Consider the following 25255-nt stretch of genomic DNA (forward strand, 5'->3'; position numbering starts at 1 on the left):
CAAATGCCTCGTCTGCTGACTTGGGAAACTGGAGTGGCACTAGCATCATCCACTGAGACAGGAAATTCAGCAGAAAAGGTTTGGCGGCAAGTCAGCTTGTCTGGTGTTGAGTCCCTGACACCAAGAACACCTGGTACCCAGAAGGTTGAATAAACACTGAAGTTGTCAGGGTTTACTCAAGGTAAATCAATACTTCATTCCCATTTATTCTACGGCATGGATATACTTTTGAATTATCGTCTCATCAGCTGTTAGGTATGTGGATTATTTCTAGTTTTCAGTTAGGATGAATAACATGTTTCTGTGTGGACATAGGTTTTCATGTCTCTTGAACATACACATGGGTGGAACTGCTGGGTGTTATGTCATCTCTATGTTAATTTTTTGAAGAACAGCCACACATACACACAGGACTTTTTTGTGTAGCAGCTCTTTGGCCAGTCAGCAGCTGGTGAATATCTGACAACATTCAAAACTAATATAAAGTACACAAGGTTTTGAATAAGCACCTGTATGGGAATGAAATGACTCACATCAGAAGTCCCTTATAATAAGTATTGCACAATGAATACATACTCACAAAAAATATACCTCTTTAAAGCTACATCAGCTCTCAGATATGCCCATGCATATATGCAACATCCCCATGCACACTCGTGCACACACACACACATGCTCTTGCAGTGCTGGGGATCAAATCCAAGGCCTCATATATACTAAGCAAGCAGTCTACCATTAAGCCATATCCTCTATGATATATAGAAATAAATATATACATACAATTAAAATAGAAAATATTTCAAGAAACTAATGTCTCAAAAGTACTGCACTACCAGGTATAAATATAGGTAATACTGCTAACATAAACATAGTTTATTTGTTTATATTACAGTGATGCTTCAGGTACAAGTATGAATCTCAGCTGCTGATTAATGAAAGTCTGCTATTTCACTGTGTTCCTTACTGAGTACAGAATTGTGGGAAAGTCAATTCAACAAGTGGGTTCTAGAAAAGCTGTGAAATATGAGAAGAAAAAATGATTTAAATTTTTTAATATTTGAAAGGGAACACTGCTGCTAGCAACACAGAAAGATGATTTCAAGTGATTATTGCACCAGGAGCCTGGTTTAGGGTATTTTCCAACTAGTTACACTGGGATTAGCAATAAATGATAAGCAGGTCTTTATTATTACTTATGCAGTACTTATTTTTAAAACACAATTTATTATTTAGAACTTAAACAAATGTAATAAAAATTGAGTGCAGAAGAAACTGAACTTTTAACTAAATTTTCTAGGAAAAAATATAATTTGCTTTCTCTACCACTTCATCAATTCTATATAATTTTCAAAAATAGAGATTATCTTTTCACTTCCTGAAGTTTTCTGTATATCTTGCCTTTAGGCTGAAAGCTTAACATGCTAAAAATACACACAAACCTCCATATGTTTTCTATCTAGGTCACAGAAAGTTGGAGCTTCTGGATGTGCCAAGTAAGAATCTGACTCTCCTCAGTATGATGACGGTGCAAAAACTCCTCAATCAAAAATATATTATTACACACACACCGTCTTTGGTTTGATTGAAGTCAAATATAACTTGTCCCTCTTCCCTTGTTCCCACTTCACTGACACATACTGTTTGAAGAAAATGAAGTCTGGTGATATCACCCAATATTTAACTAGTAAACCACAGTTGTGAAGACAATCTATGATATACAGGGAAAAGTTGGCTGCACAAAGATGATGCACAATTAACTAAAAAAATGCAATGGCAGCTCCTTCCAAGGTACAAAACAAATAGTATATGTTACCAGCCTAAAGTGCAAATGCCCTCATTTGAACAACAGCATTTGCAAAACTCACGTTGATAATTCACTGCCATTCTAACAGCATTAAGAATAGTTCCTTTCAGAACTGCTACCATGTCATGGAGCATGACCCTCATGAATCAATTAATGCGTAACAACTCAGTAGGTTAGTTATGTCAAGAGTGGTTTTATCTTAAGAAGGGTAAATTCAGTTCAGTTTTCTCTCTCAAGCTTGCCTGCCATGCTGTGACAAAGCCCATATAAAAGGTAGCCCTTCAATCTTGAAATTCCAAGCTTCCAGAACCATGAGCCAAATAAACCTACTGCTTATAATTTACCCAGCAGAAAACAGACTAAGAGAGTAACCAAATTCTTTCTGTAAAATATATGCTTAAATGTATTACGCTCATATTTCAATTTCTAAAATCTAGATGTCTTAACTATTATTACCAAGATCTTACAAGTTAATCTAACTGGATCTGATCTATTGCCATCTACTCCTAGATAAGTACTGTCATGACTCTGGTTCACAAAAGGACAGGGACACAAATACAACATTAAAAGGCCATTTTCCCACATTGGCAGTATGGCAACCATTAGCCAGAGCAGCTTATCCCTGAGATATTACTAAAGGTTTTTAATTCAACATAAAATTATGGATTATTCCATCACAATATCAATGCTGCTGTTAAAAGAACGATACTACTTTATACTAACCTAAGAAGCATTAATGTGATGTGATTATTGGCTTTTAAAACTGATTCTATCTTGGTACAATTTATTCAACACAGTTCTGAATTCCAAATTGCCTGTGCTCACTTTTACTCTACTTAGATATTTATTTTATATTTTTTTTCTGGAATAGAACATTCATAACTATTTTCATTCCTGAAGGTTACAAAGAAATTAATAATAGACATTTTAGCTACTGAAGAAGGAGTTAGGCAAATGAGAGAAAATTTTTCATTCTACCATTTCCTACTTTTTTATTTGAACCATGTAAGAGTAGGAATTAAAAATCACATAAGGGCTGGGGATATAGCTCAGTGGCACAGTGCATGCCTGGTAAGTGCAAGGTCCTGAGTTTGATTCCTGGTACCAAAAAAAAAAAAAAAAAATTCAAATAAAAGGCAGATATACTTCTCCCAGCTGCTTGGGAGGCTGAGATAAGACGATGGCAAGCTGAAGTCCAGTCTGGGCAATTTAGCAAGACTTTGTCTCAAAATAAAAAATTAAACGGCTGGGGATGTAGCTCAGAGCTAGAATACTTGCCTAGCACTCACAAAGCCTTGGGTTCAGTCCACAGCATGACATACACACAAACACACATAGGAAAAAGTTAAAATACAAAAACATAAAGTTAATTTTTGCATAACTCTCAAAGGGAGATTATAGAGTCTAATTTCTTTCTAGTTTTTTAAAACAGGATTGATTATTTCCAATTGATCATTAGATCTGGTCTTGTCTACATCAGAAATGTTTTCCTTGTTTAAACCCCTTTCCATGCCTATGCAAGTGCCTGCAATATCAAACCAGCTTCCAGTCCTGCATCTGACTCAACATAATGTGGTCCACCCTCTAACACCAGAATTATTCTGTGAGTCTCCTACCAAACTCCTCAGGCCTTGCTTTCCGGACACTTTCCAAGTACAGTAGTCCACGCTGTCATGGAAGGTAGACAAGGCTTTCAGAATCCAGACCCATGTAACCTTTCCTCCCTTTTTTCACCTCCTCTTTTCTTGCACCAACTTTCTTTCACCTCTGATAACCTGACAATGTATATGTTGTTCACCTTGCTCTGAACGCCTCTGTCCACCTTATCTTTCTCAAGAACCATTTATAATGTAATTTCCTCTAACAATCCTTTTAAAATCTAACCAAATTTTAATGCTATTCACAGCATCAAACATAGCAATTAACGTTTACTGAGTATTTATGGAGCAGGCACTAGGCTAAGAATGCTTTATCATTTTAGTTTATACGTTACACACAATTGTGTATTTTAAGGATGAAGATATTGAAGCCTAGATAGACATGTAATATAAATCAATTAATAGTAACCAGTAAGACCAGAATTTGAAGTTGTGCTTGTCTAACTGTAGAGCCAATTTTCTTAATAAATAAGTTCCTCCTGAAGTTGAAAGGAAGATTGTTGCTGGTTCCTGAAAGTCCTACAGTTGAGTTTTCCTCAAGGTTAAAAATTACTAAACATCTGAAGCATTTACTAACCACAGCAGATAAATTAAAAATTGTTCTCATCCCATAAGAGAAGTCTCCCTCATAGTTCTACATGTATTAATTTTTTAGATCTTAAAAAAAAGAATTGTATAATCATTTAGAAATTATAAACATAACCTAATGCAGCTATATCAGTTGATATACACGAAATCATCCAACTGACAGTAAATTTGCTTCTTCCTTAATTATATTTAACTAAGAGAAAACTAATTTTGTTTCTTATATTGGTTAACTCGTTTTAAAAACAGAACACTTTAAGAAGATTCTCAAAATTATTCAATGACAAGCAAAGCAAACAGTAAATTCTACTTAAATGGCAAATAGATGAGGAAGACAAAAAAAGAACCCAGTGAGTTTTTACACCGTGGAAGTGAAGTTTGTAACCACCTCTTTTCTCTCCTGGTGTACAAGCATGCAATGTAGCAGTTTCTTAGCTCAACTGTTACACTAAAATTTCTAACATCCTTTTCATGTTTAAAAAAAAAATCAGGGAGAGAGATGGTAGGTGTTGATACTCTAGTAATAATATTCAGCAGCTGCTCAATAGGATAATATCCACTTTACAGTTCTAAGTTAAAATACATAAACTGTTTTAGCAGACTAGGTAACAAATATAAATGGCACTGTCTATAATCCCAGTACTCCGGGAAGCTGAAGCAGGAGGATCACAAGTTCTAGCCCAGCCTGGGCAACTTAGTAAGACCCTGTCTTGAAATATAAACAAAATTAAAGTGGGAGGACTGGGGGGTGGGGGACCAGGGATGTGCAAAGGCCCTGCGTTCAAGCTACAGTACCCCTCCGCAAAAGACAGAAAATATTAATGGCAACAGCATTCCAAAGTTCACTGCTTACCTTTTCAAACAGCTCTAATGTTTGTGAGTATGTTTATCACCATCTACACAGGACAAAGGAAATTTCTGCCTATTATCTGTACTTCTCAGTACTACTCACAGAAAACCCTTCAGGTCAGCCTTTCTGATACTTTAATCTTGGAACCTTGAGACAGTTGCTAATGCTTCCCATCTCCAATTTCATAGAAAAAGTTATCTGCAAATCAACTGGTTATGTGCAATTGCTTTATAACAGTATTTGATTTCAACCTTTACCTTTTATTCTCATTAAGCAGAATAGCTTATCTATTATATTCTGTACTTCGTGAGACTTCTCAACTCTGGAGTTGGTCTTACCCACCCATAACTTATGGTAAATGAAGCTACCTCCACTATTTCTTCTACAAGGTAACTATACCCTCCATGTGGTGCTCCTTCAGAGTAAGACCAAACTACTCAAACTGCTAGGAACAGCCCAGGATTAAAAAATACTATTTGTGTCTAATGTAGAGGTACATGACCCTAATTCCAAAACTCTGGGATGCTGAAGCAGCAGGATCACAAGTTTGAGTCCAGCCTTGGCAATTCTGTGAGTTTATCTCAAAATAACATAGGGCTGGAAATGCAGCTCAGTGTGAAGGACTTGCATTCAATCCCGAGTATTAAGAAGAAAAAAACAGAACAAGCAAAAAACCACTACCACCACCACAAGCAAAACAAAAAAATCATACTTGCTAATTACACGAGGCAGGACAAAAAAATTTCCAGTGGTCATTTCAGATGTAAAGATTAATGAATCCCCCCCAAAAAAAGATCAAGGAGTCCTACTCCTATTTTATGATTTGATCATCAATCATTCAGAGCTCCTAAGTAACAAAAATGTGAAATTCCCATTTCATAAGAGGAATGAAAGTGTCCAAAATATACAAAATACCTGTAAAAATAAAACAGTTTTAAAGCTGAAAAGATATATAGAGATCATCCGATGAATTCTCATTGGCCTATATTTAAAGGACAAATTTGTGCAGGATTCCTAATGGATATTACTGATTAGAAGAAAAAACTTCAGTGCTGGAGCACAAAACCTGTGTTAGGATAGATAAAAAGTGTACAAATGTGTTTGGTTAGATGATCACTAAAAGGTTATGCATCGTTCAATTAAGTCAGCAAAAACAACATGCACTAAATTGATAGCTTTCAGAAACTCTGAAAAAGTGTGATACCTCCTTATGCTCTAGCCATAAAGTCTTCATGTATTTCCTCATTTTTTGTAATGATGACTATCAATAATTTAGCTCCCGGGAAAGGCAACAGACTACAACAGTATATACAAATACAAATAAAAACTAAAGTAAAAATCTAAGAGATTACCAGGGAATCCAAAAGGATGAATTTACCCAAAAGAATTTATTTTATGAATAAATATTATGAGGCAGAGTTAAGAGAAGCCAGAGTGTTTCAAATTGGTGCTTTATACACTTATGTACTGTGACTTTGGCACTGGTGAATTTATTTAAATGCACCGCAGGCTGAGTAGGCAGGGGAATACAGATCAGGTAAATGCAGTCCTGCTACAGGGGCTCCAAATGCAAATCACTGCCAATGATGCAAAATGTAACCCTGGGAGTACAGTATGTGGAAAATGCAAAAATGCAAGGAACACCTGAAGCCTGTTTCAGTTCTCCAAGGGATAATGAAAGACTTTAGACGCTTCCCAAATCAGAAGCCAACCACACTTAAAAATTTGACATTCTGTATTTTATCTTTTCTGTACACAGTAATTTCATAGAATTTAGGTGAAAAGTAGAAGAAATTAATATAATAAAATGTGAAGCATTTAATATAAATTGTTATTGCAAGTTTACAAGTAGTAAAAACAACAAAGCCAAAAGAAACAAAACCCTCTCAAACAAGCAACCAACCAAACACAATGAAAACTGAGAACCCCTAACTTAACTTTAAATTATACGGGAGGGGTTGTGGTGGTAGAGGCTACCTGTATCAATTAAAAGGGAACAAAAATAAAACCCACCCAAACTTTCCAGATTGGCACTGGAAGAATAATTTCTGCCCAAGGAACAGGCCTTTGAGGCATAGTCCTGACCCGGAATCTGTGTGTGTACTGCCTCCACAAGCCTGGCTGGGATGCAGCAAGAGGGTGTGACATTCAACGCTGGCCGGATTACAGCAACACACCTTTTCTGGGTTCCCTATGGCACCGCGGGAACATCAAAATGCTTTGAGTAAAAAGGCCAAAAGGTCTAATGAAAGGCAAAATAAAGAATACTATGAATACACCGAATACAAATTATAAGGTGACAGTTACCTATCTTGTCTACAGCCCAGATCTTCAGTCACCATCTTAGAGACTTGGAAAGCTGTATCAGGAGAGGAAAACATCACATTCACTACCAACCCCGAAGGCCAAATTTCTGGGTTTTGGTTTCTGCATGAGGCCTGCCTCTTTTCAGACTGACTGAAAACAGAGATACTCAACCTTTTAAAGTTTTGTCTTCATTCCTCCAGACCTCAAAACATACACACACCAATACCAACAGGCTCCAATGAGCCTCTTAGAACATGGAGATGTGAAAAAAAGGGAAGCCACTCTTTAAATCATGTCATTCGTTCTGTAACAGCTAAAACTTCTTTATACTAATGACATCCAATTCAGCTTTTGCAGTACCAGTGAGTCTTTAATCATTAAAACAAAATTCAGGGCTGGGGACATAACTCAGGGGTCAGCACATACTTTGCATGTGCAAGACCCTGGCCTTGGTCGCCAGTACGGCAAAACAAAACAAAATTTCAAAACTTTTTTGCTTGTTTGAGACAGGGTCACACTAACTAGTCCAGGGGGGCTTTCGATTTCTGATCCTCCTGCCTCAGCTTCCTGAATGCTGGCATTACAGATGTGTGTCACCATATCCAGCAAAAAAAATTCAAAACCATTTTTAAAACTACAAACCATATTTTAAGCAAGTATTCATAAAATCAATACTTATGAAACACAATACCTCTTATCTGAACGTACAAAATTAAGACTATGCACTTAACTAGCAGTCTATAAAATTATTTATGTGCATATGAAATAGCTAAAATACTAAATCAGTTTAACATATCACATTGAGAATAAGTTCTAATTCTGGAAAATAACTACTTTATAAATGAAAATACATATAGCAGGACCTCACAGGGATTCAATTACTACAACCTGAAAACTGTAGTGTTCTTCTAAAAAACGGCTCTAGCAATTCTCCAAATAATATCTACTTTAAATAAACTCACTGAACCCACTTATAAATTATTTTCCTTTGGCTGTCGCATTATTCAATATGCTTTCAAGGAACATGGTGATGAAAGAAGAAAATACCTCTTTCTAACATAACCATACTGGCAAGGACATCAACATTATCAGTATTCAAAGAATGTCCTGGCAGGTTAAACCTTCATAAAAAGAAGGAACACTATCTAATCCAAGTTATCAAAATAGCAATAGTACTTCTCATATTTTCATGTGCAATATGATTGTTTCTAATGCAGAAAAGATAAAGAAATCAATATTGTTATATTTAAATTTTATTTTATTTTATTTATTTTAATTTTTTATTTTTTGGCTTTTTTTTTCGGTACCGGGAATTCAACTCACGACCTTATGCTTGCCAGGCAGGCGCTGTGCCGCTGAGCTATATCCCCAGCCCCTATGTTTAAATTTTAAAGACAAAAATTCTCACAAAAGCACATAAAGAGTAATGAAAGTAAGCAGGTATAAAACTAACAGAAAAGTAGAATGTAATATTCAAAGAGATTTATGATAACAAGGCAATGCTGTGTTGGAAGGTTTAACAGTATATTTTAACTTTTTTTTAGGCACAACAGGACTATTAAGAAATTTTTTATCTTTATTTTTTTTTCCAGTACCAGGAATTGAACTCATGACCTTGCGCTTGCCAGGCAGGTGCTGTGCCGCTGAGCTAAACCCCAGCCCCTTAAGAAATTTTTAAAAACAATATAACCCATACTAACTGAGAAAAGGTTAAAGACAGAATGCTTGTTCTATTTCAGTACATGATCTCTTCATCTAATAATTAACATTTAATACTGCTATTAAGACTTTTTATAATCTTAAATGACTATCATGGTAAAATTCTCAGTATACGCTCTAGGATTTAAAATGAACGTGAAATTACTGAAGGCTACAAAGGGACTTGAATTTGCTCAATGTAAGTTCAGATACAGTGTCCTCTGGAAATAAAAAAGATTGACAAAACACTGCTTTCTGTTCTCAAAAGAAAACACCTATGTTGACAGTCTTAACGTTGGTTGCAAAAATGACAGAACTTTGAAGACATATATTTGACTTTAAGTGAGTAAGATGCCCTCGTGTTGGCTGTGACATCTGACACCCCACTGATCTCCAGTCAATTCCGCTGGTCTGGCTGGCTAGGTGGGTGTCCCTTCCTCCCTCACTGTGGCTCTATGTCCATCCCTCTTGAAGCTGCATGCAAAGAAGACGACCACCCCCAATGGATCTCCTTGTATTATCTCAAATACTTTAGATATACTCATTTTCATTATGTGAGGCAATAATGCTGATTTTCTTTATTATGTTTTCCTTTACTCAAGACTTTTTAGTTGTATTCAGTTTTCTTTTATAAACACATGGTTCCTGTTTCTCCTCATATTTTGCCTTTTTCATATGTTTCCCTTCCTGATTATTTTCTCCTGACTATGGTCTTGACTTGGGGTCACTGAACTTCAAGAGGTCACAGGGTTATTTATATGAGCAGGACGAGCCTCCATCCATCAACATCCTGAGGAATCATTGCATGGTAGAGCTGGAAGGGGATCCTGAGGTATCATTTGGTTGAGCTCTTTGCCAAAAGGAACAGGTGGCTGGCTGCTCTTAATTCTTTCTTTTTTCTTTAAGAGGGTAAAAGATTTTGATTGTAAACATTTCACCATGGTTGTATGATAGAAGAATCTTTTTTTGGTTTGTTTGTTTGTTTGTTTGTTTGAAACAGGGTCTCACTTTGTAGTAAAGGCTGGCCTAGCTCACTACATAGACCAGGCTGGCCTTGAACTTCCTCCAATGCTCCTGCATTAGCCTTCCAAATGCTGTGATTACAGGCATACACCACTACATCTGACTAGAAGAATCTTCTTAAGTAAAGAAATATGGAATAGAAAGAAAACTGGATTGCAAAAGGCTCCGACCCAAGTACTATTACTTACTAAGCCTGGCAAGCTCAAGGTTCTGAGTTCAATTCCTGGTACCAAAAAAAAAAAAATTTTTTTTAAATAAAGAGAAAAGAAAAAAAACTAATAAAAAGATACACAATTTTAAAACAAGATAGGAAATTAACAAAGGTTGTTATACTGCATATTATCTTCAAAGTAGTTCAGATTACCAAACATAGGCATGTAAAATTGATCAATTAACTGTTCTTTTCAATACACAGAAATTAGTAGAATTCTTAGCTATCATATATATATATACATAGTAAGTATTCATGATCTTCTGAATTTCTGCAGGATCTGTAGTGATTTCACCCTTTTCAGTCCTTATTGCATGAATCTGACCTTTTCTTTCCTTTTTTGATAAGGTTGGTTAGGGGTTTATCTATTTTATTTATTTTTCCAAAGAACCAACTCTTCCATTCATTAATTCTTTGTATTGTTTCCTTAGTCTCCTCTGCATTAATTTCTGCTCTGATTTTTACAATTTCCTCACTTCCTTGGCATTTGGGCTTGACTTGCTCTTCTTTTTCTAGAAGCTTGAGGTGTAGCATTAGGTTGTTTACTTGTGCTCATTCTGTTTTTCATATGTGAGAATTCACCATTATAAATTTCCTTCTGAGGACTGCTTTCATTGTGTCCCACAGGTGCCGGTAAGTTGTATTTGCATTTTCATTTGATTGTAGATATTGCTTAATCTCTTCTTTAATTTCATCTGTGACCCATTTGTTGTTCAAGAGTGTTATTTAATTTCCATGCGTTTATCGAGTTTTTGCAGTTTCTTTTGTCAGTAATTTCCAATTTCACTGCACTGTGGTCAGATAATATACATAGGATAAATTTCAACTCCTCTGCATTTACTTACACATGTTCTGTGAGCTAGTGTATGGTCTATTTTAGAGAATGTCCCATGTGCAGCTGAGAAGAATGTGTATTCTGATGTTGGGTGGAATACTCTGTAAAGGTCTACTAAGTCCATTTGTTCACAAGTTTGCTTTAGTTCTGTTATTTCTTTGCTGATTTTTTTGTCTAGTTGATTTCTTTATGACAATGGGGTATTAAGGTCCTGTTACAATTGTGTTATTGCTTACTTGATTTATCATGTCTATTAATATTTGTCTTATATAGTTGGGTGCTCCCATATTTGGTGCATACATATTTATGATTGTTATCTCTTCCTCTTGCAGTTTTCCTCTGACAAGTATGTAGTGACCTTCTTTATCTCTTTTGATTGTTCTTGGTTTGAAGATCACACTGTGCAAGCAGAATAGGTACCTCTGCTTTTTTCTGGGTTCCTGTCACATGGAGTATTGTTTTCTATCCTTTGACTTTCAGTCTATGAATTTCCTTTTGAGTTAAATGTGTTTCCTATATACAGCATATCATTAGACTTTGTTTCTTGATCCACTCTGCCAGCCTGTTTTTTTCAACTGGTGAACTGAGGTCATTTACATTAATGGTTATAACTGATATGTATTGCCTTATCTTTGCCATGTTATTTTTCTGCTGTTGTTTCCCTCCTTTTCCCATCTGTTTAATTGTTTGCCCTGCTTGGTGGTTCCTTTTTGTTGTTGTTCTTGAAATTGTGGTCATTTTTAATCTCTTTCTAGAATATCTTTCAGTACTCTTTGTAGGGTTGGTTTGGTGGTCATGAATTTCTTTAGTTCTTTTTCATGGAAGTATCTTATTTCCCCATTAATTTTAAACAACAGTTTTGCAGGGTACACCAAACTGGGTTGGAAGTTGTTTTCTTTCAGGCCTTGAAATAGAGCTTGGATTTCACTCCAAGCCTTCTTGAGTGGATGGTTTGTGTTGAGAAGTATACCTTCCCAGTTAATTGAGAGTGGAATGTTGGTTTCTGTTTGGCTCAGTTCCCAGTCTTTTGGTGTAGGGTTGTGGTGAGGTTATTACCCCAGAGCGTCCCAATATTGTTACACAAGGGAGAACAACTGATTATACGACATCATAGCTACAGTAGTACAATTAGCAGTGATGGCATCAAGCACAATTTAAAAGCTGATAAACTGTGCTAACTATTGATTTTATACCTTAGACCATAGGAGCAAACTCTATAGCTGTATAATGGAACCACACATTGCCCTGAGCTTCAAATTTCTCACACAGATAGAGATATCACTTGGTTGTTACTACAGAAGAATAATTAAGGCACCTAGTAACAATCCTGGCATTGTACAGCTCCTCGTTAAATGTTAATCTCCTACTCCTCAGCAGGCTTCCATGCTACTGTGTGGTTCTGTTCTCCTTCCATTACATATTTTAAGGTGCTCACACGGAGTTTGAGGAAAAACAGTATCAGAAACCACCTAGACCTTTCTTCCTCCTAAGATTTATCGAACAGCATGATGAATACCTTTAATAGCTCTGCTCTGAAAAGATGGAAAAAACAAGGCAAGAGTGGTCCTGAAACCAAGCATGCTCTTTCAAAGAAACAAAAGTGTAGAACATGACTAATGTACCCAAATTCTGAACTCGTTAAAGGAATAAAATAAGATCCACTTATCTTTCTACTTTCAGAATCTATCACTGCATTTGATGAAAAGAAGCTCTCAAGCATTTCTTGCATAAAAAAGTCCTTTGTGAGAATCACTGATCTTAGATATTAATATAGGTAAAATTAGATTTCACATAGGTACTAGATGATTAACTAAAGGTGCTCTTCACTTAATGAAGATAAAACTAAACAAATGTGGACTAGGTTTTTAAAGGTCACATAGCTTGTCTTTGGGCTGCTATAACAAAATATCATAAACTAGGTATCTCGTAACAACATAAATTTATTTCTCACATTTCTGGAGGCTAGAAAATCCAAGATCAAGGCACCAGCAGGCTTGGTGTTTGCTGAGGACTAACTTTCTGGTTCATCAATGGCACTTTCTCACATGTCCTCAGATGGCACAAGAGAGAAGACAGCTCTAAAGGCACTGATGCCATACATGACGGCTCTAGGTCCTACTATCACCCTACTGATTAGCTTTTGCACAAATAACTATGACAGGGGGATTAGCATATATCTAACTGATACAGATGAAATACAATGTCCTCTTATTGTATCATCTACCAAAATAAATCTTATCAAATATAATAATGCTTACCTTATTATGTACAAAAACAATCCTTAAGTCAGGTTTAAGGATACCATAGCTTATGAGGAGATCCTGGACCTTCTTGATTTCATCTTTACATTTTTTAGCAGTTGAGTAAAACTGCTTTCTTACAGGTAGATTCTTAAATAATCTTAAAGCAGTTACAGTTGTACCTGTTGGCAGATAAAAGGCTATTTGGATTTGGAAGAAATTTTACAGATCTTCAAATTCACATTCAAATCCATACAGTCACTAAGGAACCCTTTTCATCACTAGAAGTGAATCCTCCAAGTGTGGAAACCCGAGGAAGGCTCAGCTTTGCAAACTATTGTGATCCCCTGCTAGACTCTATCTGTAACCTGCTAAGTAGACAGTCTAAAAAAGGGTAATTTTATTTCTACCAGTGCAGAGAAACATGGGCTCACCAGAATGCAGTATCTTTTTTTTTTTCTTTCTAGTACTGATGATTAAACCCAGTGCTTTATTCAGGCCACTGAGCTCCATCTCCAGCTCTTTTTCTTATTTTATTTTGAGACAGGGCCTTGCTAAATTGTCGAGGTTGGCCTTGAACTTGTGATCCTCCTGCCTCACCCTCCAAGTAGCTTGGAGTCCAGACATGTGCCATGAGGCCATATAAGAATGCAAGTTAAGAAACCTGCTGAGATTAGAAGACGCACTCCACCACTGAACTACAACCCCAGCCCTTATCATTTCTGATTCTAAGACAGAATGAGACAGGATCTAACTAAATTGCCCAGGCTGACTTTGAACCTGTGTCCTCCTCTCTGCCTCCTGAATAGCTGAGATTACAGGCATGTGCTACTATGTCTAGTTCGCAGAAAAAATTTCTAAAAGGGCTTATGTGTACACTTTCCTCTGTTTTCAATGCGAAAGCAGAGCAATGGGAAGCAGAGCTGAAAGATTTGGAAGAGTCATGGCCTGTCAAAGGAAAAAACAGAGTTAAGAGAACAAAATCAAAATGCAGCTGAGCAGCAGCTTGATCAGTGTGGATAAAAGGGAGCTAGGTGTAAGACAATAGGAAAGAACCCTGAAGGTATCTCAGAGATCCTTAGGGCTACACCTCCTATCACACCCTGAGATCTAAAAGTGCAAATCTGTTTCGCGGTCAGAGTCCAGGGTGCTCAGCAAAGATGGATTCCAGTCCTCCTTTGCTGCAGAAGTGCTTCTTAGCTGCAGACATAGTTCACGTGGACCCAGGTACCACATAAGCCAAAAGAAGACCTTGGTGTCATTTATATGGTGGTGATTTTGTAGGTGTATAGAATACAAGTTATGGGGGCCTGATAGTTTTGACCAAATTACTTCTTTCTACTTGAATATTTCTTCTTTTTTCTGAATGGGAATTTTTTTCGAATAGGAATGTTTTTGTTTGTTTGTTTTTCCAAATAGGAATGCTTATCCTATCTCTGTCCCACTATCGTATCTCAGAAGAATGGAACTTCTTCTTTTATTTTTCAGGCTAACAACTAGAATGGCTGTTTTTAAACACAGCAATGACCCCACTCCTTGGTATCAACTGTAACAGTCTGTTTTCTGTTGCTACAAAAACAAAATCTTGTCTTGGATAAGATTCTGGAATTTTGAGTGAAGCTGGAAGAGTTAAGATTTAGGGGCTACAGGGGATAAAAGGATTGTATTTTGCACTGTGGGACAGACAGGACCCAGGAGACTAGGATGGGGTGATGTAGTTTGGATATGGTCTGTCCTCCAAGCATCCATGTGCTGGAAGGCTGGTCCTCAATGTGGTAGTGTTAAGAGGCGGGGCCTAGCGGCCTGTCATTTGGGTACTCTCCTGAGGCCTCAGTTGTTCTCTCAAGAGCAACCTGTCATAAAGCATCAGCTTGGCTCCTCCCCAGTCTCGACAGTCACTGTCCTGCCTGCCATGTGCTCTCTCCCTCCTGCACCTATTCCTGCCACTGTGATGACCTCCAATTTCTTTTTACAAGTGAGAACCATCAATTTCGTGTAGGGTTTCTCAATCTTGGCACTATGATGTTAACACTGGATCAGGTAAACGTATTGTTGGGGACCATCCTGTGAATCATCGAACATTCAGCAGCGCTTCTGGCCTCTCCCCTATTCAACACTAGTAACACCTACTCTGTCACAATAATAAAAATACACCAATATTACTAATTGCTTCAGGGGAAGCTGCCAATGGCTGAGAACCACTCATTTAGTACACAGCAACTAGTATCTTTTTAAAAGATCAAACAGAATAAAAAGAATAAACTAAGATAGAAAATGGAACATCACATTTCACTGCTGCATGAAATTTTTGTTGTGATTTGATTTATGTGAACTAGGTTGTTATGCATTTTTTACTGTCAAGCACAGTTTGAAAGGCTAAAAGTCACAATATAATAAATCCTACTGCTTATAACAATGGGCAAAGACATAAAGAAATGGCAACAATAAAGGGGATGCAAAACCCCTGCAAAAAATTAAGAGTTCCAAGAGGAGAAAAAAACAAAAAAGACTAAATTAAATAATTGAGAAATATTTTCTAGACCCAAAGATTTGAGTGTATATTTCAAGAGCTTACTCAGTTATGAGTAAGAGTATTTTTAAAACAAAAGAAACCACTCAAGAAAACAAAAACATTTACAAACTTGCAAACAGAAAAAAAAAAAAAAAGAACAAGTGTCTCATAAGACAAGACTAACATCAAATTTCTTCTCTGCAACACTAGCAAATAGACAATCTATAAATTTTTAAGGGCAAGTTAAGAAACCTACACCCAGGTAAGAAATGGGTAAGACCAAAATGAACACATTTTTGGACTTGCAAAGATTTAGAAGTGTGTCACTAAGGTATATTTGATGAAAATAATGGAAGATGAACTCTAACCAAATGACAATTACTACGTCAAAATAGAGATGTCAGAACAAGAGAAGAAAATAAATTTGGTTAGCAAAGAATCCTACATGTAGGAAATGATAATGTGGATGAGTCTGCAATATAACCATTAAATCAGGTTTCATGACATAAAAAATATAATGTAGAGGAACAAATGTTTGGGATCCAATATTTTAAACAATTACTAGTAACACAGCTGACTCGGGGGAAAAGGTGGGATGGGGGACATAAAGCTTACAGGGACATACCAGTTTATGGCTACATCCCCCCTATCAATCTCCTTCCTTCTGTTTTTCAGCACATCAGATCTGATTCTACCTAAGGGCCTTGGCATCTTCTTCTACCCAACCTTAGGCTGGCTAATTCCTTTAAAACCTTCAGATCTCGGCCCTGGTATCACACCTCTAGAGATCTATCCCGAAATACCCCACCAAGGACTGTGTAATCATTCAGACCATGAATGTCTCCCACAGGCTTCCTGTCCTCACAGGCCGGGCTTTGGGAAGGTGACTGAATCATGGCAGTGATACAGCTGACTTGCTTTTAGGAGGTGGGGTCTGGTAGGGAGAGGTGAATCACTGCGGCATGACCTGAAAGGGTCTCTCTCTCCCTAGCTCCTCCCTGCTCTCTCTGCCTTCCTGGCTGCTATGATGTGAGCAGTTCTTCCTCCCTCTGCCATGCTGACCCTGAAGCCAGCTGACCAAAGACTGCATCCACGAGCAAAATAAACCTCTCCTATTTTACACTGTCGATGTCCACTAATGGATCTTAGCAATGAGTAAGTACTTAAGACAGATGTTGGTACCAAGAGTACGCTCACTGCTATGACTATACTTAACCATGTGATTTAGATTCGTCCTTTGCAGTGAGGAGTTTGGAAAGTCAGCTACAGAAGCCCTAAAATGCCATAAGCCAAGCTTAATGGGAGATTCTAATTGGAGCTCAGGAGACCAGAATGCTAAGAAAAATGCAGACTGTAATGACCAGGATTAGGATGTCTGAGCTGGACACTAGGCCATATATGTTACACTATGGCAGAAAATTTGTCTACATTTTGCTCATACTGACACTTGGTGAGAGAATGAGATTAAGGACTCTTCAGCAATGTTCCTCTTAGAGATGGACTAAATCCATTTTTCATAAAGAAATGCACCTGAGTATTCTGGGTGCCAGGGGTAGAATGCTATGGTTTAGGTCAAGAGTGACCACCAAAGGCTTCACACACTCATAGGTAGAGTTTGGGGAAGGTGACTGAATCACGGGGGCAATACAGCTAACCTGCTGTGGGAAGGAGGGGCCTGGTAAGAAGAGGTGGGTCACTGGGGGTCTAATGTGGAAGGGTGCATCTCTTTCCCTTGCTCTTCCCTTATCTTCCTGCTTTGGTGACTACCATGATATGAGCAGCTTTTCTTCCACCGGGCTCCTCTGCCATGAGCCAGCTGACCACAGACTGTAACTACGAGCTAAAATAAACCTCTCTTCCTTAAAGTGGTATCAAGTATTGTGTCTCAACAATGGGAAAGTAGGGCCAGCCATGGTGGCACATGCCTGTAATCCTAGCATTCGGGAGGCTAAGGCAGGAGGATCACTGCAAGTTCCAGACCAGCCTGGGTTACAAAGTGAGCTTACCGTCAGCCTGAACTGCATAATGAGACCCTATCTCAAAAAGACAAACAAAACAAAACAACAACAACAAAAAAAATGGGAAAGTAGGCTGCTTCTTCTAAACTGAAAAAATGTTTCATTGCCTCTTAGAAAACATCACTATTTGAAAAAAACACTGTCTGACTTCCCTCTCAAAATAACATTATACATTCCTAACAACTTTAATTTCCTGGGACTTCCCTTGCAACTTTAGTTTCACTCTCTCAACTTCATTATTTATCCCTGTGTCTAGGGACTACAGTCCTGTCACATACTACCCCGTCTCCAAGGCTTTCCTTTGAAAACTCGGTTGAATCCTCCATAACACTATAATTCCTGTATCTTGCATGCCTGCAAAATCAGCCTCACGTGTCTGATGACAAAGGCTGCCACCACCACAAGGTGTCCTCAGGCCCACCTGAAGCACAGCTGCAGGGGTTTCCTTTGTTTTGCTGGCTTGGACAGTCAGGGTTAGGCAGGGCATCCTAAGGCAGTCACGGTTAGGCAGAGCTCTCTTCTCAAAAACACTCAGTCCTGGACATTCTTCAGAAGAGATTTCCATTTCTTCGTCTTTGATTCTGTGATAGCTGCTGCTCTGCTCACTTCTGACCTTCTCTCTAGGCATCCTATCGTCCCGACCCAAAGCTCTTGGCTGTTTTCCTTTATCAGTGCTAATGTCTCTAGCAACCACATCCTCCTTGGCCAAAACTATATGTACTTCTTCTAGGCCAAACTGCAAAATTTCCAAATCTTCCTCTTTTTCTCTCCTTCACTGACTCTTACTGTAAATCTGGTTAAAAGGTGGCTGTCACACTCATGCTCCTGCCTGACCTTTATGCCGCCTTGAAATGTCCTCAGCCAGATAAACTAATCCAATACCCTTAAGCTCAGCCTCTAAGAAGTCTCAGGGCATGGGTATAACACAACTAAATTCTTTGTCAGGGTATTCTCTAGTCTAATTCTAAATAGTGTATTTCTACTGTATAAAAACTCTTTAGCATAACCTTGATGCCTGCATTTCTATCAGCATTCTGGTCGTCTGATTCCTCCTAAGAATCACACAGTAAGCTCTGCTTACAGCACTCCAGGTTTTTTTCTAGCCGGATCCCTCAAACTTTTTCTCTTTTTGTAAACTAATTTCAAAGGCTTCTCTCCATCATTATGCACAGTAATAGCAACAACCGCACTTCTCAGTATGTACTAATATTTTGTGTTAGTTTTCCATTTCTGTAAGAAAACATCTGAAATAACACATTTTAGAAGATTCATTTTGCTCACAATTTTGGAAATTTCAGTCCATGGTCAGTTGGCCCTGTTGCTTTTGAGATTCTAATGAGCCTCCTACATCACAGCAGGGGATTCCGGCCAAAGACACTGACCACCAGCAGGGAGGAAGAAAGGAGGACAGGTAGTGCACTCCAGTACCCCTTCTAAGGGCATAGCCTCAAAGAACAGAAGATCTCCCAGTGGAGTCCAAGGTTTTAACACATACGTCTTTCAGAGACATTCTAGATCTAAACTACAGCACCAACCAATTATTCAGGGTACTTTTATAGTTTTATAAATTCTTTTCTAAAAAAATTTTTACTTTCCCTTTATCTACTGAAGCTCTCCATTTTCTTAAAGTTTTTGATCATCTTTTCAAAATCCTTTAAAGTACTTTTTAAAGTTATCATCTATTCGTTCATATTTTAAAAAATCACGATCTTTTTTTCACTTCTTAAAGCACATTTCTATTTTGTCCCATGTCTGCCTACACATTGAAAAACGGCAGACAAGGGACAAAATAGGAATGTGCTTTAAAAAGTGAAAAAAAACCTTGATTTTTTTTTTAAAGTATGTTATATTTCAAAGACCACATTACCTAAGCACCTAGTAATATTGTCAGAGTAAATGAAGAATTACTAATAAGATGCAAACTACATGTCTGAATAGAACTTACTGATGGAAAGGACTTTTCTGATTCTAAATGAAATGTGTATCTCTCAAAATACCAAGTAATACTGGAGAAGTAATACTTCTCCCAATAGGGACAAGGCCCCAGTATACTATCATATTTTACAAGAGAATTGCTCAGCTCTCTAACTTTAGCACATTCTTCAAACACTGGATTAAACTACAGTCCTGTAATAAGCTCCTGTTATATTTTTACACAACCCTATGCTATGCCACTCATAAAGGCAACTATTTTTACTCCTAATGTAAAGGTATGGGTGCCTGAATATATCAGAAAGTATTCTTAAAATTAATGAATAAAGTTCCACTTTCCAATTAAGACAAAAAGATCTTTCAATACATACACAGTCATACACAGTAGGAATTCATATAGAACATGATGCTCTACTCTAACACCATGGATGGGAAAGGAACCTGATCACAGTACTTTAAATATACCACTTTTGATAGCTGAGAAATTCCTAAGGCAGAAGAACTTGGGGAGGGGCATGTCTAGGATGGTAAATCAAATTAGAAGCTTATTATTGATTAGGGTAAAGGAAATAGAAGTGATGATAGAAAAAGTCTGACTAAAATAATTTAGTCAGCATTCTTAGTAATAGAATTTAAAAAGCTTCGAGACAGTTCTGTATTTCTTACTAGTTCAAAAACTCAGGCCTAGTATTTTAAAATGGAAGTGAATAGAAAGTAAAGGCAATTAGAAAGATATTCTGTTACATAAACCACTTTAAATGGTACATTAATCCATAAAAGATACCTATATGCAGAAAAAACAGAAATGAAGCTTCTCATAAATTATTTTTAAAACATTTCACAACGACTTTTAAAGGAGTAACAAATTTTCCAGAGCCTAAGTAAGATTCTAAGTTGTTCCTGCACCCACTATGCTATCTGTATCGTCCTGTCAGATTATATGAAGAGTAAGTACTAAGCGAGGATGTTCACACCACAGTAGAAATTAATCCACAAGAACTCTAAATGCACAGGTATAAATTAGTACGGTGGAACTGTAGTTTTATCTTACACAGAAAATATTTAAATGGAAGCTAATGACAGCTGGTGAAATGTGAGTATGTGATCACTCAAAAACCACCAGCACTAAGCAACATAAATGTAAAAAGCTTTGGAAAGTATTTGTGGATGTTTATATGTCCATCTACAGCAATTTGAAATTAAGACTTTCTTGTTATTTCCTAACCAATCATGTAATTAGTTGAAAAATTTATGAAAGGCAACCACTGGTTTAATAGCTACTGACCTTTCAAATATGTTTATTTCTTAAGATAAAAGAACAGGCTAAAAAAACAGGGTTCATTTATTGACTATAAAAATTCCTTACTATGCATACCCAGTCTCACTTACTAAAGGTAGAAAACTGAGGTCAGCAGGGGAAGAAAAATCAACCAGCAAAAGGGCAAAGATCAGATGGAGTCCATATTTAAAGGATTATTATTTCATAGTTCCCATGGAGACGAATACAGAAGAGCACAAGAAGTATGAGTGATGCAGAGCCACTAGCCATGTAGATTAGACGGGTTACTACTAAGATAAAAATAAATACTTTCAAGTTTTATAAGACGACTAGATTACTGCAAAGTACTCTACTAGATCACTACTCCAAATGGTTTCCTAATTTGAAGTTCTAAGGCCCAGGGTCAGAACAGTTCCAGAGAGGAATCGTGGTTACAGAAACAAGCCTCTCTGTCCTAACACTCAACATACAGTAAAACAATTACACTCACTGATTTTAATTAAAATATGTATAATATTTATTACTATACATAAAACTAGACTTGGATTCATTTTCGCTATCTGAATAAAAGAGAAAAAAACTGGTATTTTTTTTAGGAAACATAGTCCCCAATCATAACTCTGCTGAGGCTTTATAAAATAAGAGTGAGCAAATTTGATATCAGAATTAACATGTCAGAAAATATATTTCAATGAAGACAGAAGTATTTGCAAAAAAAAGTTTAATAAGTTAATGCTAAAACTAGAGGGAAGAAACCATAGAAAAAATATAGTACTTTGATAAATTATAATGAGGAACCACAAAATTAAACATGAATTTACAATATAATGTACTAAAATCACCTATAAACATGTAAGACACTAAAGAATTACACTGTAAGTAGGAACAAGAATTAATATATTTATTCTCTTCAAAATAATTCAAAAAAGATATGTTAGGATATTAGAAAAAAGCAAAAAGTTGATAATTGCTGAAACAGCCAGAAGTATACTATCCTGTCTACCTGTGCATATGTTTTTAGTTTTCCAAGAAGAAATTTATTTTATATTATTATGTAATCTCATCACCTTAATACTGTGGTTTATCATCATGATCAGGTGTTCCAATAGAATACTGTCCTTCATATCTACAGATGACAGTGGCAACCCCGAAATAGAAAAATAAATGCTCTTACACTGTTTGCATAGAGTAACTAATGCAGCACTGTCCAGTCTCTAACACAACTCCTCTTGAGAACTACATATCTGAGAGGTTAATAACTAAAGGTTGGATGTTCATTTTAAAATTAACTAGATTTTATCAGGCCCAAAAGAATACATCTCAATTCATACAGTAACATCATTTTTAAAATCAAAACAGAAAAGGTAAAGAATGTTTAAAATTACTCTCTTACCTTGACCAAGATGTGAAGGTTTTTGAGAAACTACATGGCCACTGCCATCTAAAACATACTGGGTGCTAAAATTATCAGCAGCTGTCCTTGTTGTAATTAAAACCTGGAAATAAAAAATTCTCTAGTACATTTATCATTTTACACATTGCAATAGATTTACAATCAAATTAGATTTGAAATACTGATAACTATAACATATTTACTTAATATTGGAAAAATTTTACTTGATAAATTCTTATGACCATTTCTCTGTAATATTTCTTAGTTACACTAATAAATAGACTAGCTTCTATATTTTATGTTGCAAATTACTGATTTTTTTACTATATTAGTTAAAACACACAAAAAATCCCAGTATACCTGAAATGGCTATTGTATTATAGATACTATATAATTTACATATGTAAAAGCGAATTCAAGGAACGTGGTTTTTAATAGGTTTCCATAAATTGTGGACAAAAGAATAGTCCTTAGGTAAACTGATCATTCCCTCCTGTGATCGCTTGTGTAAACCTGAACTTTTGTATTCAAAGTTTATGAACCAAAAAGTTAAAAATATACACATATATCTTTTATGGACAAATTTTTCTTAAGCCCAAATTTAAAGTCACTAAGTGTAAATTTTTTATTAATTAAGAAAAACTTGAGCGCTGAACAAGGGAAAAGTATTTCCGACCTGGATATGGTAGCACATGCCTATAATCCCTGTATTTTGGGAAGCTGAAGCAAAAGGATCACAAACTTAGTCCAGTCTAGGCAATGCTGTGACTTATCGAGACCCTGTCTGAAAAATTAGAAGGGCTAGAGATGTAGCTCAATGCAAGACCCTGGGTTCAATCCCAAACTACTGCAAAGATTTGGAAGGAAGGAAGGAAGGGAGGAAGGGAGGGAGGGAAGGAGGGAGGGAGAGAGGAAGAGAATTGCCTCAGATGTAAGTCACACAAATATAAGAGCATGTATATTGAGCAATATTAGTAGGAAAATGTAAGACTAAATCACACCTATGTCACAGAACCAATGGTGGGAGTGGGGCCACTAGCTCAAGGACGGCAGAGGGGACTGGGAAGAAAGAAGCCACACACAATATTACGGTTTGTGTCCAGATGTCCCCTCAAAGCCTCACGCAGTCATAAGGTTTTTTCCTATGTGGCTGAATCTAGAGTGTGTGATTCATGTGTAGTGCAATGCTGGGATGAAGGGTGCTGAAATTAAAGGCGGGTGATTGCTGAATCAGTCCACTAACTGGATTGGCACCGCCCTAATCCCAGTAGCCTGAATACAATATAAGGGACAGAGAGGCTTGTCTTGCTCCCTCTTTTGCTTTTGCTGTCTTCCTGCCATGAATTGTTGCGCCTCTGTCATGTGCCACCCTACTTTGGGGTCAGCCGGACTGACACCTCTACAAACTATAAACTAAATAAACCTTTCCCCCCTTTAACTTTGGGTGTCAGGTATTTTGTCTCGGCAACAAGAGAAAAGTAACTAAAACACATAATAAGCAAGAATGACTCAGACTTGAGTGTAATCTTTCTTGGTCATCCTTGAACTCAGCAGAGCTGAATATCCTAAAATATATCTACATAATTTAGAAACCACGAAGAGCTACCTCTACTGCTAGAACTCACTGGTCCATTTCTGTCTACATTTGACAGTTCTGTCACTCTGTCCTCACCAAGCAGATTTACTGGAGGTCATATGCCTCTGTGGAACATGTGGGCATTCAGTAGGAAATACCAGAACCACTACAAAAATGTAACTATTCTAGCTCAACATGCTAGTAGAGTCTATTATATTCTGAGAACAAACAACACAGAAACATTATTAAGGGCACTTGGTCAAGTTGCTATTTCTGTGAAAAAAGCTGTATGTAAAAGCTGTGAACTTCTGTGTACTGTTTTTTTTTTGGTTTTTCTCCGGTACCGGGAACCGAACTCACGACCTTGTGCTTGCCAGGCAGGCGCAAACTTCTGTGTACTGTTAAGTGACTGTTCTACTTCTTCCAAAATGTATCCCATGCTTTGAAAGCTGTGTAATTCAAAATGTTTTCCTGGTCACTAATCTTAAATCTTCCCTGCTACATCCCAATTGTAATGTATCCATTAATTATTTCTCCTAGTAAAGTATAATCCAACACAAAGAGGACAAAAATGGTTTACTTAATTATTCCACAACTGTCTCTTTAAAACAATGCTACATTTAAGGAACTGTTTTTCCAAAATCCCAAGGTCAACTGAATTTTATTTCCATTCTCTAAGAGCCAGCCACCTGATCTCAAGTCGGTGTCACTGATCAAGGCAGCCCTGGAACTGTTAGTTCCAGAACTAACTCTGTCAGGCGCTTCTGGACAGTCTGAATAAATGATTACACTACCATCTTTGGGGGAGTGATGATAAGATGAAGATGCTCTCTTATTTCATAAGGTTACATGGGATTTTTCTTTAACCCCTTCAAAGAGCTCTGTAAGACAGTTACTTGTTCATCCTTTTAAAACATATTAATGGGTAGTAAAATTTACTCCAGCTTACATGAATAAACTGAAGGGCTAAACAAGTGAAATACGACCCAGCATGTCTATAATCCCAGCACTTTGGGAGGCTGGGGCAGCAAGGTCCTAACTTAAGAGCCCGGCCTGGGCAACTCAGCAAGACCCTGTTTCAAAAAAGTCGGGGGAGGGCTGGGGACGTACGTGCCTCAGTGCAAAGGCCCTGGCTTCAATCTCTAGTACCCCCTCAAAAAAAAAAAGTAGCATTTTATTGCTTTCATGTTTAAAAGTTAAAAACTTCAAAACATGAACATAATCTATTTTCCAATAATAAAACTGCTTTAAATTACAATCTGTAGGGCACTATGATGGGAGATGTTTTGTAATTCACAGCTAAAGACAGTGAAAGAAAACATGTATGTTCCACA

General features: G+C 37.0%; 1 protein-coding gene across 2 annotated transcripts in view; it reads right to left on the reverse strand.

Moving 5' to 3' along the window:
- Positions 1 to 25255, reverse strand: part of Pms1 (PMS1 homolog 1, mismatch repair system component) — a 78955-nt gene that overhangs the window by 35781 nt on the left and 17919 nt on the right. For both annotated transcript variants that reach the window (XM_005373313.2, XM_013512339.1), the window contains exons 4-5: positions 22346 to 22448; positions 13230 to 13393 (exon numbers count right to left, since the gene is read on the reverse strand). In XM_005373313.2, coding sequence (XP_005373370.1) covers positions 13230 to 13393; positions 22346 to 22448 — 267 coding nt within the window. The remainder of the gene's footprint in view (positions 1 to 13229; positions 13394 to 22345; positions 22449 to 25255) is intronic.

This window comes from Chinchilla lanigera, unplaced genomic scaffold, assembly GCF_000276665.1.
Source record: "Chinchilla lanigera isolate Chin_1 unplaced genomic scaffold, ChiLan1.0 scaffold00002, whole genome shotgun sequence".
Lineage (NCBI taxonomy): Eukaryota > Metazoa > Chordata > Mammalia > Rodentia > Chinchillidae > Chinchilla > Chinchilla lanigera.